This window comes from Malurus melanocephalus, unplaced genomic scaffold, assembly GCF_030028575.1.
Source record: "Malurus melanocephalus ecotype Western Australia unplaced genomic scaffold, MMel_1.1 scaffold_158, whole genome shotgun sequence".
NCBI lineage: Eukaryota > Metazoa > Chordata > Aves > Passeriformes > Maluridae > Malurus > Malurus melanocephalus.
This window is the reverse complement of record NW_026623390.1, coordinates 693,283-709,984: the sequence shown is the minus strand read 5'-3', so window position 1 is coordinate 709,984 and position 16,702 is coordinate 693,283. Positions and strand designations below refer to the sequence as shown.

General features: G+C 37.5%; 1 protein-coding gene across 1 annotated transcript in view; it reads left to right on the top strand.

Annotated features, from left to right (window-relative positions):
• The window catches only part of PARP8 (poly(ADP-ribose) polymerase family member 8), a 114,945-nt gene that overhangs the window by 89,699 nt on the left and 8,544 nt on the right, over nt 1–16,702 (top strand). The window contains exons 15-24 of the mRNA XM_057371809.1: nt 2,005–2,097; nt 7,907–8,032; nt 9,563–9,628; nt 10,906–10,973; nt 11,285–11,333; nt 12,079–12,191; nt 12,359–12,431; nt 13,294–13,363; nt 15,351–15,427; nt 16,258–16,327. Of these exons, the coding sequence (XP_057227792.1) occupies nt 2,005–2,097; nt 7,907–8,032; nt 9,563–9,628; nt 10,906–10,973; nt 11,285–11,333; nt 12,079–12,191; nt 12,359–12,431; nt 13,294–13,363; nt 15,351–15,427; nt 16,258–16,327 (805 nt within the window). The remainder of the gene's footprint in view (nt 1–2,004; nt 2,098–7,906; nt 8,033–9,562; nt 9,629–10,905; nt 10,974–11,284; nt 11,334–12,078; nt 12,192–12,358; nt 12,432–13,293; nt 13,364–15,350; nt 15,428–16,257; nt 16,328–16,702) is intronic.

Below are 16,702 nucleotides of genomic sequence, written 5' to 3'. Positions count from 1 at the left end.
GAAAAGAAAAGAAAAGAAAAGAAAAGGGCCTTTCAAATGGCAAGCATAAGTACTATGACTGTTTTCCTAAATCCCTCTTCCAGATGCTCAAGACATTTCTGGGATTATAACAGAGGGGCAGGAAAAAGAAAAATAGAAACAATGGCAAATCATGTGTTCCCTTTGCCATCATWAAGTTTCAGGGTAACTTATTTTGCTGAGACTGTAAACAAAATATCAAAAATAAGTATTTTCTTGCAAGTTTTCTTCATGACAGACATTGCCAAACTTGGATTACTCTGCTATTCTGGAGTTATTCCTTGCTCTGAAATAAAGGAAGTCTGTGTACACTGTTGATTATGATAGTTACAGAGGTAGTGTTAACGTGCTTCACTGACTAACAAATGATTTAACCATCTTCTAAATGTGGAAAACCCAAGAATAATGACAATAATAGATACATCTTGTCCAGCTTGCCATGGCACAGCGAATTTGATCATGTTAGGCTTCATCTGCTGCCTAATGCAATGTAACATGGCTGATAAACGAAATCAAATGGGTGACACTATTRGACTTGAAAGATGATAGCTCTTGTAAAGCAAACCATGTGAGCCTGTATCAGTCCAAAAGATTTCAGATGTTTATTGAGGTTGTGGATCTTTGAAATCCAGCAGATGAATGTTTTAAGGGCTGCAAAACAAGTGACTATATGTACAGCAGTCTGCTTATTTCCGACAAAGCTGTTGCCTGAAACAGAATTCAGCTCCATTTAAGGTTTTCTTTGTGTGCTTAATTAATTTTTTCATTTCTGCAAATGCCTTCTAGAGGCAGTGGCTTGAACTTCAAAGCGTACTACTACAAATGCTTTAGTGATTATCATGATTATTAGACTCAGAATATTTGGTTACAAAACTTCAGCATTGCAAACAAAAATTTAACTTTCAGTGGGCTACAATTTAATACTATTCATTCAGATAAATAGTATCCAGGAAGTCGTTTTGATTGTTTTCAACATTGTCATAAAAGGTTGTGTTTATTGGGTAGTTTTAAGGAAGGTTTTAATTTGTATTTCTTCCTTGTAATTTTTTTTCCAGCTATTTTCCTTTTGAATGCTTATAACAATTCCTAGTGTGATATTACTTGAGCCTTTGAAAAGTTGGTCTGCTAATTATCTTTCAGTAAATAAGATGGAGTTTCTGTAAGGATTATAAACCATTAGGAAATCCATGAAKACATGCTTATTTGCTTTACCTAAAGCTGTGTTGCATTTTCTTTCTGCTTTGTTTACTTTATGAAGGCAAAATGTTCAGTTCTCACTCAATGTGCAGTTTAGATTAAGGTTCTTTATTTGTGATGCCATGTTGAATTATTTTTTAAGAGGCAAAAGCTGGTTCAGCAGCAAGGGGTTTTTACTATTTTTATAACACCTAAAAAAAAAAAGAATGGAAGTACCTTTATTTCTCAAAATAAATAGCTTTCAAAATACAGTGGTTTTGCTGTAAAAATATAATGGATTTTTTCACAGTTTACCAATGATTTTTTTAATTGTCAAAAATTATAATAGCTTCTTCAAGAAATTTGTCTTACAAATAAGATTTTTATATGTGTTCTGAACAGCAGTATAAGAAACTATAAAGAATAAAGCTCCTTCCTTTAGTTTCTGGATTTGTTCTCCATTAAGTTTAATTATGTAGGAAGTTTTCAGATAGTCTTAAGAACATTTGGGTACTATGCCTGTAATTTTGGTTTTGTAACTGTGCTGGGATTTCTTTTAAATTTAGCCTCCCTGAGTACTTACGAGTTTTAGAGTTCTTGACTCCTGCTCTTCAGGTTATTAAAATGTTTCTCTAATGTATCTTCCTCAATAATTGATATGCATTAATTATTTAAAATTAATGTTGCAGTTAAAATAAGAAGAAAAGAATTAGAATGAATTGTGTTTGGCTTTTGTTGTAGGTATGACATGCTAAAAGCAAGAACTCAAAAGTAGAACAAAAAAAAAATTAACTTTCTTTCTTTGTATAGCCCACTGTTTGTGAACGGGAGCTCTGTGTATTTGCTTTCCAAACATTAGGAGTGATGAACGAAGCTGCTGATGAAATTGCAACTGGCGCACAGGTAGGATTGGCTAGTGTGTAATACATGTCTTCTTTCTGCAGTTYACTCAGACTTCTCAGTCTCTTCTAGTATGTGTTTTGATTTGCGTTCACCGTATGAGGACTGTTTGTAAGTATTATTTATTTGTCCACTGTTATAGCTGTAAATGCACTGGTTYATGTGTGATGTATTCAAACAGTACTAATGAGGTGTTTCCATTGTTTTGCTTCCATGTAATTAGAGTAACTGTGTTTTCGTGTCCTGTTGTATTCAATTAGGTCACCTGGGTTGTTAATAAAGGCAGCCTTTGTAATTTGGAGATAATTCACATTTATTTTCACCTAATGAGCCATTACTACTCTCATGCAATTAATAAGTCACTTCCTGTTCGTGGTCTTGGGATGCAGGGATCCACTGAGCATCTGTTGTCTCAATCATTAAATAGCAGTGGGAAAGCCCTTACTGATATTGCTACATAGGGTTCTTTCTTCTGCTGAAGGATTAGGAATGTAATACAAGCTTGCTTCCTGACTCTAAATTCAGTTATTGATGTAATTATAACTATATCACTGTTTTCTTACATTATTTTAAACTATGCTTCCAAATTGCCATTTAACCTAATATTTTATTAAAAACAAAAGTTAAAAGATCTTATGTTCAAGATCCTCTTAAGATCCTAAGTTAAATGTTTACACGTCCTTTGGAAAAGTGTTCTTTTCTCCAATATGTGCTTCTGCATAGTAAGCAATATGGGTTTTTTGGAAGAGCAAACCTTCAGTTTATTTAACTTTAACTAGTAGTAGTGAATATAGTCACTGGAAATTAACAAATATATTTGCCACATCTAGATACCAAATGTTGGGATAACAGTTCAGGTATAAGAATTGGAAAGAGGTGTTCAGATGAAGCCCTATATCTTCCTCAGCCTGAAGTCCTGTGAGAATTGTTTGTTTTCTTTTTTTAATTAAGGCACTTAAGTGGCATATTACATGTACATTTAGAGTCCTAGAATCACAGAATAGTTTGAGTTGGAAGGGACCTGTGAGGGTCATGTAGCCCTAGACCCTGCCATGAGCCAGGACAACTTCAACTAGATCAGGTTGCTCAGAGCCCTGTCTGACTCAACCTTGAATGTCTCCAAGAATGGGGCATCTGCCATGTGCCAGTGTTTCACCATCCTCACTCTAAAAAATTTCTTTATGTCTAGTCTGTATCTCCCTTCTTTAAAACCTTCACCTCTGGTCCTATCACTGCAGGTCTTGCTAAAAAGGTTTTCCCCATCTTATCATCCCTCTCTAAGTACTGAAAGGCTGCAGTAACGTCTCCCAAAAGCCTTCTCTTCTACAGGCTGAACAACCCCAGCTCTATCAGCCTGTCTTCATTCCAGCCTTCTCATCATTTTTATGGCCATTCTCTGGACTTGCTTCAACAGGTSYATGTCCTTCTTCTGTGAGGACCCCAGAGCTGGATGCTCCAGRTGGGTCTCAGCAGAGCGGAGCAGAGGGGCAGAATCCCCTCCCTCCCCTGCTGCCCACGGTGCTCTGGGTGCAGCCCAGGACACGTTTGGCTCTCTGGGCTGKGAGTGCCATGGCCGGGGCATGTCCAGCTCTCACCCCCAGCACCCCCAAATCTTTCTGGGCAGGGCTGGTCTCAGTCTGTTCATCCCCAGCCTGGGCTGGTACCAGGGGTTACCGTGATCCAAGTGTAGCATGTTGCCCTTGTCTGTGTTGAATTTAATGCGATGGGCCCACTTGTCCAGCTTGTACAGGTCCCTCTTTCCCATCCTTCAGGCACATCAGCTGCACCCCTAAGGTTGTATAATCTGCAAATTTACTGAAAGTGCACCCAGTCTCACTCTATATTGTCATTAAATAGCACTGCTCCCTGTATTGCCCCCTGGGGGATAATCACTCATCACCAGTGCCCATCAGGACACTGAGACATTGACCTCTACCATCTGGATGCAACCATCTAACCAGTTCCTTATCCACAGAACTGTCAATCCGTCTAATTCTTCTCTCTCTGATTTTGAGAGAAAGATGTTGGGTGGGACTGTTTCAAAAGCCTTACAGAAGATAAATGACATCCCTTTTCCACTGATGTGGTCACTCCACCACGGAAGGCCACTGGGTTGGTCAGGCAGGATCTACTGTCGTGCCATGCTGGCTGTCCCAAATCACCTCCCTGTTCTTTATGTGCCTTAGCACAGCTTCTAGGGGGATCTGATCTATGACCTTCCCAGGCACAGAGGTGAGGCTGGCAGGTTGGTAGTTTCCAGGGTACTTTCGTTTCTACTCTAAAAATGGGTGCAATGTTGCCCTCTTTCCARTCATCTGTGGCTTCACCTGACTACCATGACTTTTGAGTTAGCATGGCAAGTAGCTTGGCAACTCTATTAGCCAGTTCCCTCAAGATTATGGGATGCATCTTATCAGGTCCCATAGAYRTCTCACATTGCTCAGGGGCTCTCAAATCTAACCTTTACTGACAGTGGGAAGCACTTTGCTTCCCTACTTTCTGCCTTGAGCCTTCACTTGAGAGGTGTGGGGAGGGGAGACTGCCAGTGAAGGCAGGGAAAGAGCTGTCAAGTTCCTCAGCCTTCTCATTACTGCCAAGACAGTCTTCTCAGTCTGCTGTTACCGTTTTGCCTGTCATGTTCAGAGAGGGTACACTTTCTTTGACCTTCCTTTGCTGGCTCACATGCTTTCAGAAGCCTCTTTATTATTCTTTATCTTATTATTATTTATTATACTTGTCAAGTTGAGCTCCAGTGGGGTCTTGGCCTCCCTCACCCCATCCTAACACACGCAAGCAATGTCCCTGTATTCTTCCCAAAACATCTATCCCTGCATYCACTGCGTGTGGATTTCCTTCTTTCATTTTAGTCTGACCAGCAGGTCTGGAGTGATTCATGCTGACTTTTTGTTTTCCTTTCCTGATATCCTACACATGGACATCCTTAAAGATCTGCCAGCTCTGATCTGCTCCCTTGTCCCTGAAAGCAGTTCCCATGAGGTCCTGTTTAATAATAGCACCTTTCTTGAACAGCTGGAAGATCTCTTTCCAAWTTTTTTTTAAGAATTAGGTGTAAACTTCTTTAAATAGAGCTAAGTAAGTAGATGAGAGGTGGCCTGGTTGGCTCTCACTCAGTGTTTTATGTAGGTGTCACTGTTGCAGGCACTTGCAGAACTTGCTCTAGATCTTTGGAGTGCCTCTATATTTACAGAGYTTTGCTGTAGAATTCTGAAGTGATTTCAACCTTAAGAGTGCTTAAAAGAGTTGGACAAGGGGTTTTGCCTGTTGTCTCATTGGACCTAGGTGGCTAAATTCTGCCAAGTTTCACTTTAGTGATAGCATTGCAGCCAGCTCACTGTATTGGATCTGGCTGAGCCTCACTTTGCTGTCTGCAGAAAGAATTCATCAGTTCTAGAATTTGATCCATTGGAGCTCTTTYTGTCATTAGTTTAGGACAGTGTGAGTCACAGCACAGTCTGTCAGCACAGTGGTTATTTCTCCAGCAGGGCTCTCCTAGCAATCCTAGGCTGACTAGTAAAAGGTAGGTGTTCACATTTTGCCTGATTAATCCTCCTACAAATCATTTTGTCTAGCAAGGAGCCTAAATACAGGTTCCCATCATTAGAAATCTCCTCCTGTTTTTTTCTTCTGTGCTTTCAGCTAGTTTCCTAAGGTGTACAGCCCTACTTTGTAACTCCAAATAATCTGATGGCTTCTCCTTAATAATAAGTGATTGTACTTTATAAAACTTTCCAGCCTGAACTCGGGTTGCCTTATATTAGTCATGTAGACAGAATGGCTGAGAATTAGATATCTGATTTCTTGATAGCTCATAATCTCTGTAAAGAGCCTCTGGAGAGTGCAAGGCACTGTCTGAAGGAGTGATGTCRTAAGTGGAATTGTCATCAGCAAGTATTGTCTTGTCTTTCATGCAAATATTTTAATCCTTGCTTATTTACTTCAGTACCTCCAGTTAAGGAGGAGTATTTCATTCCCAGTTTTAAAGTGTTCTGCTAGATCCACAGCACTTCCTATTCTCAAGGAATGTATATGCAAGGCTGTGTTACAAGATTTCTGTTAGATTTACCTCCCAGTTTGTTATTTTGCATTGCATCAACTCAAAACAATGATCTTGGGGGAAATCAGGTGTAAAAAAAAAAGCAGAACTGGAAACAATTTAGGAGTCAACAGTTTGTTTAAAGGAAGGCTTAGGGATGGTGTTCTGAGTAGAACTGTGCCACTTTTAAGGCAGCATCCCATTATGCAAATCATAAAGCAAGGCAACTTCGATTCTCTGCATTAGGAGATCTGGGGACTCAAACAACTCTTCCACGGGAGTGTTTTGCGACTGCAGACTAAGAAATGCTTCTCAGAAGCAGGGTGAACTCATGCTCAATTTCATGGTAATACATTTACACAGCAGCAGATCTGCTGCCTGATCTGGTTGCTGATCTCCTTTGTAAATGCTACTGCATATGCCCTATTTTGAAACATTCATCACACATACAGATAGTATAAACTGGAAAGTAATCAGAAAACCATTGGGGAAGAGACCATTATTTAAGTAATTTCGTTTTTCAATATATGTGAGATATTTAGTAACTGGAACTAAAAGAATATATTAAAACTGATGGAGAAAATTGCCCATTCATGCTGAAGGAGCAGAGGAGGAGAATGGCAAGTATATGACTCACCACAGCACAGTTCTTTTTCCTTTCCATCATTATTCTTATTTTCATTCTGCTTCTCTAAAGGACCATAATTTTATTCCATCCAAATGATCAGATACAATGGCAGATGTATAAAATCTTCTAGAAGAGTGTGAGCTGTGAGATGAACTCTGATCCATGTGGAGCTGTGGGAGGAACTAGGGATATCTACTAAATACAGCTTGTCTCAGCTTTTCCTTTCTTTCATGGGAAGGTCTGTTTTCACACAGGAATGTTTTCAGAAAGCACAGAAAAAAATGTGTGGAAATTAATTAATCTGCAGCTACTTTTTAATGTAGCAGCTTTGGATTTCATTATAAGATGGATTTATATTTCACAGCTGCTAGAAAGCTGCATTCTCTCAGGTTTGTTACTGCTGAATTCTATTTTTAACATCTGAATTATGTATATTGAAGCCATTACATGGGAATCTATATCTAGGTGTATGTGCTTATGTGCACACCTGTAAATGCATGTCTATGTGCACACTACATGCATGATCCTGTGGAGAAATTGTGATAATTGTAGATGTTCAAAGTGTTGTCATTTCCTACAACAGGATGGAAAGAAGAGGATCCCCCTGTGTGAGCTGTGCAAAAGACTGTTAGATCACTGCAGTATTCTTAGCAGAAGCAGTGTTTTCAAGTGTTTCTGTGATTACAGTCTTCAGGAGAAGAGCAGGAAATGGTACAAATTGGACCATTCCTTGTTATTGAACAACATTTTCACTGGCGTGTCTATACAGAGATACACAGATCCAGCACAACTTTATTTCCTTAGTGAACAAATTTGACACAGGAATTAACACAGGTGCACAAGAGAAAGTACARCTTCAAGCAATTTGATAGTATAATGCCTTTAGGATGAGATCCTGGTTCTACTTTTTTGCACCTGAAATAATATTCTCTGGCTGAACCCAAGGCCACTTGAGGTCAGTAGAAAAAGTTTAGTCCTAATCCATCTCCAGTGGATAACAGTTTGGGCAATATAGGTAATGRTAAAATATGGTATATCTATAATGTGTAAAAAAAGCAGACTGGAAAATACAATATGAAAGTATATATTTTGAATAAACATATAATAAATATGTCTTTCTTTATCCTCAGGTGGTTGATCTGTTAGTGTCCATGTGTCGGTCTGCATTAGAGTCACCTAGGAAAGTTGTCATTTTTGAGCCATATCCTTCTGTAGTTGATCCTAATGATCCTCAGATGCTGGCCTTTAACCCCAGGGTAAGTCGTTACCTTTAATTATGTCATTTGTGCTTTGTTTTAGTCGTACATGATATTTTAAAGCAAAGACATCTTATGGAGGAGTCTCCTTTATTATAAGAGATACAGCTGTACAATGTAGCACAAGTGTGTGACTGTTTTCAAAACTTTGCAGCTTCTATTAATTGTCTTTGAGAAGGTGTTTGAGTGTAAACRCGTCCTGGTTCTAATATTTACACACTGGCCAGGATGGGGCATGGCTCAGATCAGGAGGTTATTCTGTTACATCATTGCTGGAAGCAGGGAAAAGGGAGTCTCTTCCAGGGAAAATGGTTTCCTTTTTGCTTGGCCGAGGGAGCAGCAGTTTGTTGCTGGTTTTCTTATCTCATTGCTGTTTCCACCAAATTGTTCTTCTCTCYGCACATGATCTATAGCTTTGTGCCTCCCAATTCTCTTCTCTAKCCCACAGCAGAGTGAAAGGGGAAGGAGGAGGGGGAAGAGTAGAGGAGCACTGCTTGGTTTCAGTGGGAACACTAAATTGGAGAAAACCATTCCTAAACTGTGAAAAAAACTGTAGGTTATTCTATAGCCAAGAAACTCTTCTAAGGGACAAACTCTAGATGCAAAATTTTGTATTCTAAGTGTCTTTCTCTYGATGTAGATGCAAAAAGAAAGACTGTCTTTGAGAAATGTAGGTCACGTAAGGCAGGGTTTTCATTTCATTCTTAGAAGTGTCATTGCTGTCATCTCATTTTCTCACTGCAAGCAGTTATTTCCTTATATATAATTTTATCAGATGTTGACATAATAGTCGAATTTTGTACAAGCATCAATTTTGAAGTAAAGGACTGTGCTTGCATTACCTGCTCTTTCAGCTCCAAATGGTGTCTTTCATGAAAGCTGTGAATATTACCTCTCCCTTMAGCCATCTCCCCAAAGGCGTAGATGAGAGCTTGGCATGTCCTGCCCTGGGATCCATCTCACTCTTTCTGAACAAAGGCCAGCTAGCAGTAATTCTTTCTCAGAAAAGGTGGAGGTGTTTTGTAGCATGTTGGCAAGACCCAAAGGTGGGGGACCATGGAGCTCCTGAGGGTGACATTTCATGTGGCATGGATGAAGCATGGACTGTTAACAGGTGGAGCTGTCTGGTAGTGGGTCCGCAAAGACCAGGGTGAGGCAGAGGGGCCACGGAAGGACCTGTGAAGTTTTATAGAGCTGTTAGCACAGGAAACACAACAGTTTACATGCCAGGACTTGTGTTTAGTTACAAATACTTGTTTAACAATTAGGTGATTGTTGGAGTGGTTTGTAGATCCCAATGAAATTCAAAGAAAAAAAGATTGTAGCAATATTTTTTTCAAGGATTTTTTTCTGTTTGATGAATGAGAGTCTGTGTGCAAGGTGGAAGAAAGCTGATGGTTAGAAATGTTTGAAAGAATTAATTTGCCTAACATTTCTCCTGGCTTTGGTTTTATATAYACTCAGAGAATTCAGTTTTTGTTGAGCCAAGGACTAATATTCTTTGAACTTATTTATTTTATGCTACATCAGAAGAAGAACTATGATCGAGTCATGAAAGCATTGGACAGTATCACCTCTATCAGAGAGATGACACAGGTGAATTAAAAAATATTTACCTAACCTAATCATTGTTTGTAGAACTTGAAACATGTTTATATTGCCTACCTGKGATAGGTGGGTAAGTTAATAATATCATCTCTTTCCTATTTAACTGCAATAACATTAAAATGCATGTTCAAAATAACAAACCTAGAGTATCCTTAATGGCAGTCAAAYAAAAGTAAATAAGTAGAACTCAGATTCTCTGAAGTTTACGTAAGAGATAATAATAGCAGAATGGGACATTGTAATGCTGTATTTCTGGAAATATCAAAGCCAGAGACCTTTACTTCCAAAGTAAAAGAGATTGATTTTTTGCCAATGTTTTGAAAGATATTCTGAGTGGTATGGTATTTATTTCTATTGCAGCAAAACTCTCAATCAACTAAGTATAGATGGGGACTTGGAAGGTTGGGTCTCTTGGGTATACTGTCATATGTTTCCTCACAGCATATCTGATGGCTGTATTTCTGTTTCTGGTTACATGCCTTTCCCAAACAAACCAGTTGATTATAACTGGTTGTTTAAATCCCTCCCGTATATCTTGCTTTTCCAATTGCTATAAATGTATCCTTGTGACAGTTTTAAAATCTTGCTCTATATATATTCACAAAATACTTTGGGATTCTGGAATGGAGAATATATGGAGAGGAAAAAAATAAATTGAAAATTAAAATTCTCATTCTTTTGTTAATTTATGTAATGAAAAAAAATTAAAAATCAGGTGTTTCTGTTACTACTTATGATGTCTTTAAAAATATAAAATAATTACCATTTACTTTTAATGTAAAAGTAGTTCTTGGACTAATGAGTTTTAAAGGGATGCTTTGCACTTTCTTGATTTATATCAAGAAAGGTTTTCAAAGAAATTATGACATGATACGGTACTTATACCTTGAAATGGTTAAAAATACTGAAGTGGATTATTTTGGGCTACTTTGAGAGACTAAATTTTGTGAAGTTCCAGTCCAATTTCTTAATGAAGGGCTCAGCAAAAATAGATGTCTTCTGCTGTTCTCCCTGAGATCTCCAGTGTTTGCTATAATATAGTCATTTTGATGCTAATTATATGCTTATTATTTTACTCCAGGGAAAAAAATTGCTATATTAATTCTTGTTGTCAAAACACATTTATAACTCTACAATGCTGCCTATCAGTAAAACTGTGATTTAAACCTAATAATGAGTCCCATGTATTCATTTTAATAGATGAAATCATAGGCAATGAAACATATAAAATTCAACCTAGAAATAACATAATTACTCTTTTCTAGGCACCTTACTTGGAAATAAAGAAGCAGATGGATAAACAAGACCCGCTTGCACATCCTCTTCTGCAATGGTATAAAATTGATTCATATTAGATAATAATAATTAAAGTCATTTGTAATGAATGAATTACACTTGACTGGTGTAATTTGGTGTAAGGTCACCCTAAGAGTTAACATTGATATTTTCAACTGCAGCTGTTCTGGACTGTTTCTGGACCTCATCCGAGTCCTCTGATCTCATTTTCTAGTTAAGGCTTGGCCTACTTCTGTCTGATAGGTTTAAAGGCCTGCAGCTGGGTGCTTTTTGGTGGCCATTCATAACGTATTTTTAAAAAGCTCAGTTTGGTTACTATGTCTAATTTTCTAATGTTTCTTATTTTAGGGTTATTTCTAGTAATAGATCACATATTGTGAAGCTACCAGTGAATAGGGTAAGTGTGGGTTATCTATTATTTTCTCTTTTTTATGGCTTGTATTAGCATTTTAGGTGGGAGTTCACTAGCAAAACGTGGGTGTCTGCATTCAAACTGATTGCATGGACTTCTTTAATAGACAAGGGAKTGAAATAAGCAGTTTCCAGTCATGATTTTTAGAATCATGTGAATATCTGAAATAGGTCAAGGGAATAAAGTTCATAAAAAGCCTAATTGAGGTGAGCAGCTCCAATACAAGCTACCTTGTAGTCATCTAAAATTAGGTAAGAAGAACATCACTTTTTATTTTGTTACCATATAGAATACTAGATGCAGAATTGTACAGGAAACAGTGCATACAGAAGATCCACATGTAAGTACACCTTAGGAGTAAAACTCTTGAATTTTAGAGGGATGTCTGCCACATAACCTCTGATTAAGGGTATAGTAATCTGCAGCCTTCCAAATAAYCTTAATTCAAATTCAGCTCTCATCAGAATATCATGATATAATTGTTCCATTTAATTGCTACAGCCATTTTAAACTGAAATCTAGTTTCAAAAATTTCTGTATGTTTCATAAACTGAAACTATTTGATTTTAGCTGGAAACTATGAAAGTGATACCAGTTCCAGCTTAGTGCATGTAGTTATTTAGATGCGCTCATGTATTGTGTGGAAAAGCATATCTTAAGGATTATCATCAGAGAAATATAACACCTCCGTATTAATGAAGTTCTCCTCACGTGCACTCATATTTTACAGCAACTGAAGTTTATGCACACTCCCCACCAGTTCCTTCTTCTCAGCAGTCCACCAGCCAAAGAATCCAATTTCCGAGCTGCTAAAAATCTCTACGGAAGTACCTTTGCATTTCAGTGAGTACATATATTCATAATAATATATGGTTATTGAAATGCCASACTATTTTTTGGTTCTGGCATTTGAGTTTTGCAGCTGTGAATCTTCTGTTTCAAAGGATTTCTGATGTAATTTTGTATTTTACACTGGGAATTTTAATGCTTTTTTTTTTCATTTGATTCAGTGGTTCACACATTGAAAATTGGCATTCCATCCTGAGGAACGGCTTAGTTGTTGCTTCCAATACGAGGCTGCAGGTAAATACACAAAATACACTTTAGCTAACCTATGCATGCTTGATTACATACTTGCTTTGGCCGGTTTTTCAAGGGGTTTCATTCCAGTAGCCATATAGGTGGGAAATGCGATGATTTCAAATGCCTTCTTGTTTCCTGGAAAAAGTACTTTTCTGACTCAGTTAAGATGAAGGAATGTGTCTTATAAAACGTCTAGAAATCCCTTAGCTGGAATCAGTGTTCGAGTTTTACATTGCAGAGCAGCACCTCCAGGAGGCTTCGCTTGGTACTGCTTAAAAGTTAGCGCTGCCTGAGCTGTCTCCATGTCATAGGATCCAGAAATATGCTAGATTCACAGAAACTGGATTTGCAGCACKTGCTCTGCTCCTCTGGTTTCTTTGGGAATGCAAGCATGAGTGTGCTGGCCAGAAGGCATCTGCTGCAAACGTCTCTGACTGAATCATCAGGAGATTGCTGTTGCAGAGCAAGTAGGCACTATGAGAAGGGCTGGGGAGCTCTAAAGCAGTTTTTTAGCATTGTGGTTTTTTTGACAGCTCTCCCCAGAGCTCTCAGGGTGTATTTGGTCACGTATAGAAGCACCCTTTGTGGGCATCTTCCMTAGTAATAATAGAGTTAAAAAGAGAAACCACAATTTTATATGTAAATCTTAAGTAAAATTACTTTGGGGCACTTGGACATGGTTTCCAAGATACACAATATTTTAGTTTATACTCAGGGCATGATTTTTCAAAAGACTTCTTTGAACACTGTTAATTACCTGTCAGTAAATTAGTATGGTGGCAGATGCGTTACAACCTGCTCCTGTTATTATTTTGTCCAGGTAACCAAAATCCTGCTGAATAATCGTTCTGCTCTTTTTCAGCTCCATGGTGCAATGTTTGGAAGTGGAATCTACCTTAGTCCATTGTCAAGCATATCATTTGGTTACTCAGGTGATATTTATAAATCACTCTAAAGTCGGAGAAATATAGGGGTGTATCTTATTCTACTGCTTTTCTTACACACTTCGCTGTTTAAAACACTGTATTCAATTTTATCTTTGTYCACTGTGATTTAATTTATTCAAAAAAGAGAATTTTTTTGTATAAATAATAAGATACTAGAAAATTTCCTTGTTAAATACTGCCCTTACTTTTCAAGGTGCTTATAATTCTTAAACTRTGCTTGAAGTAAATATTAGCTAGTACTGAATGCTTTGTGTAGTAGAGGAGGTCTTGATTCAGTTGAAGTCCAACTTCGTGATTTTTGTCTATAGCTTCCTAAGTCCATCTAACTTCACCTATGAATTCATTGTCTTTTATGACCTGATCTAACAAAAGTAATATTCATCAACAGACATGCCTGTATATTTACCAAGTATATTAACCCTGTATATTTACCAAGTATCACCATGTCAGGATTACACAGAAAGTGCAGTTCAACACTTTATTCTAGCCTGAGGAGGTGAAGTAACTTAATTTTCCCACTAGTGAGTCCTAAAGTGATTTGTTGTGGAGTTTTCCATATACAAATTAAATCGCAAACAGAAAACAAGACACATGGATGTGTATGTTGAGAAATCAAAGGGATTTTAAAATATGGTGACTTTTTGCTTTAGTGATGTGGCTACATATGAAAGCGCAGATATAAAGTTTAATGTGTGCTTGTGTGCATGTAGATGATTCTGAGAGTTTTAGTTATGCTTTCTGATATTGGGTGATTTTAGGCCTTGTTTTAAGAACTCAACATTTTTGAGCTACTATTTGTGGAACTTCAACATCAGTTATCTTTAGATCACTTTTAGCTTTTCAGAGATTACATGAGTAGGAATGCTTCTTAGGACTCACTAAAAGTGCTGGYTGAAGTGTCATTATCAAAGAAAATGCCTTTTTTTTTGGACCATTCTGCTTTATCGTCTTCAATGTGTTAGTGCTCCTCTCTGTCTGTCTTGGTCCCTTCCATCTTGCTTCCTCCAGAAATGAGGCCCATGTTCCCATGAAGTGTGTAATCTTTGATGTCAATAAAAAGCACAAAGGAGTCCTATACATCCTGTTCCTTCAAAGAATTAGACTTCCCTATAACTCAGTCTGTATTTGCAAAGTGTCAAGGAATGGGAGTGTTGAAGGTCAGGTTAGATGGGGCTCTGAACAGSCTGGTGTAGKGAAAGGTGTCCTTACCTGTGGCAATGGGGTTGGAATGATATGATCTTAAGGATCCCTTCATACCCAAACCATTCCATGATTCTATGAAGTACAGGATGCTGGAAATGCAAGGAAGCCCATGGTATCATATAACACAGGAATTTTATGTAAACCAACATGAGGGTTATGAATGAGATCTAAGGCACAAATGTAGATGTTTTAATTTCTGAGCTGGAGGTTGGATCAAGTGTGACTGACAAATAATTTAATAGTTTTGCATGCAGATAAAGTGTTCAAACCAAGGTAGATTTAAAAACTTAAATTGCCCATACATAAAAAATAATCAGATCTTTAATGTAGGTCTATATAAAGAGCTAAAGATCATTATCCTAAAGTTCTTTCTCTCATGATTTTGCTGTCCCACCAACGCTAATCCATCTTTTACTTCAGCCTGAATAGGGTCAATTAGACTCAAGATGTGCTGAGCTAGAACTCTGTTAAGCAACTACCTAAGAACATTCCTGGCCTGAAWTCAGTGGCATTTAAGCTCAGGTGTATCTGCTTTTGCATCTACTAAATGCTAACTTGACTTTGCTAAAGTGTTTGCATGATATGCAGAAGTACTAGCAATTTACAGGATTTATATTGTGATATTCTGCTACAAAGTTAACTTGCTTTTTAGTGCCATGCAAAGGACTGTGATTCCCACTGTAYTACCTCTTCCTTTCTTATACTTAACTCTGCTTTTTATGATATTTATAGGCCAGGATATCTTAYATTATTTAATTAATATTCCTAGGGATGAACAAGAAGCAGCAGAAGGTGTCAGCTAAAGATGAACCAGCTTCAGGCAGTAAGAGCAGTAATACATCACAGGTATGGTACCTCAGCCATCTCTGGAAGATTTGTGGGTTTTATTAATGGAAACTTAGTAATTGAAAGAGAGGTGATATTCCCTTTGTGCAAGTTACCAGTTTTATTGCATGGAATGAAATCAACAACTTCAGACACTTTCAATGTCAAAGTCAACCCTAGTTCTTTAGCAAAAATTTATGGAGCATATTGCAGATCCTGTGCTTTTCTTTTCCAAGCAGAAGAATTTAGGAAGAGAATGAAAATGAAGTACAGATTTGCATGTTGAGCTATTACAATTCTGCTGTACTAAAGCAAACTTACAGCATCTCTGCAYAGGGCTAAATTTCAAGAAAGAAATCTTACATGTTTCCATGATTAACACATAGAAAATTACAGATTAATCTGGCTTTGACGATGGATTGGTATGCCCCAGCAAAAGATCTCAGAAGTAGGAAGGCAAATAAAATATCAGGGTAGTGACCAAGGAACTAGTGACTAAATTAACCTTTCTTTTCTTTTTTTTTTCTTTTTTTTTTTTAACCTACCAATTTTTTTATCAATAACACTGATATCTTTTGATGGTATTTTTGATTCTGTAATAATTAGGAACTTTTGGGTATTATTTTTGTGGATAAGGGAGTTTAAATCCCTGCTGAAATAATCCAAATAAGTGATCAGAGTTTTTTAATAAACTCTATTACATTTAGAAATAAAATAGAAACATTTTAGAAAGACTGCCTGTATGTTTGTTCATTAAGAAAGGACTGAAAATAGCAGCTGTCTCCTTTGTTGCTTTTTCACTCAGTTTGTTTTACTACACTAATCCTATTTTCTCACTTTTTACATCTCAGTCACAGAAGAAAGGACAGCAGTCACAATTTTTGCAAAGCCGTAACTTAAAATGCATAGCCTTATGTGAAGGTAAGCTGGAAGCCCTYGTGAAACTGTTCTAGTCATGGCCACAGGATGCACAGGTTACAGGGTGCAAATGAGTGAGACTTTTAGTTGTTTTTTTTAGGTAAGAAACAATGGTAGGTGTATGAGTACCTTCTCAACAGCTGGCCCTTATATTTCAGTTAAGAACATGTCCCCTCTTCGAACAAAACCTGAATTTTCATAGAATATCATATACACATAGTGACTGATCATTGGGTCGTGTTTCAAATCATATTCCTAAGCCATCAAGAGAACCAAAGTCATATCCTTTATTTGAAGCACTGACTTCTTGCAAGCTCTTAACAAATGCTTTAAACACATAAAAGTCAGAAAACAAAACCTTTCCTATCAAACTACCAA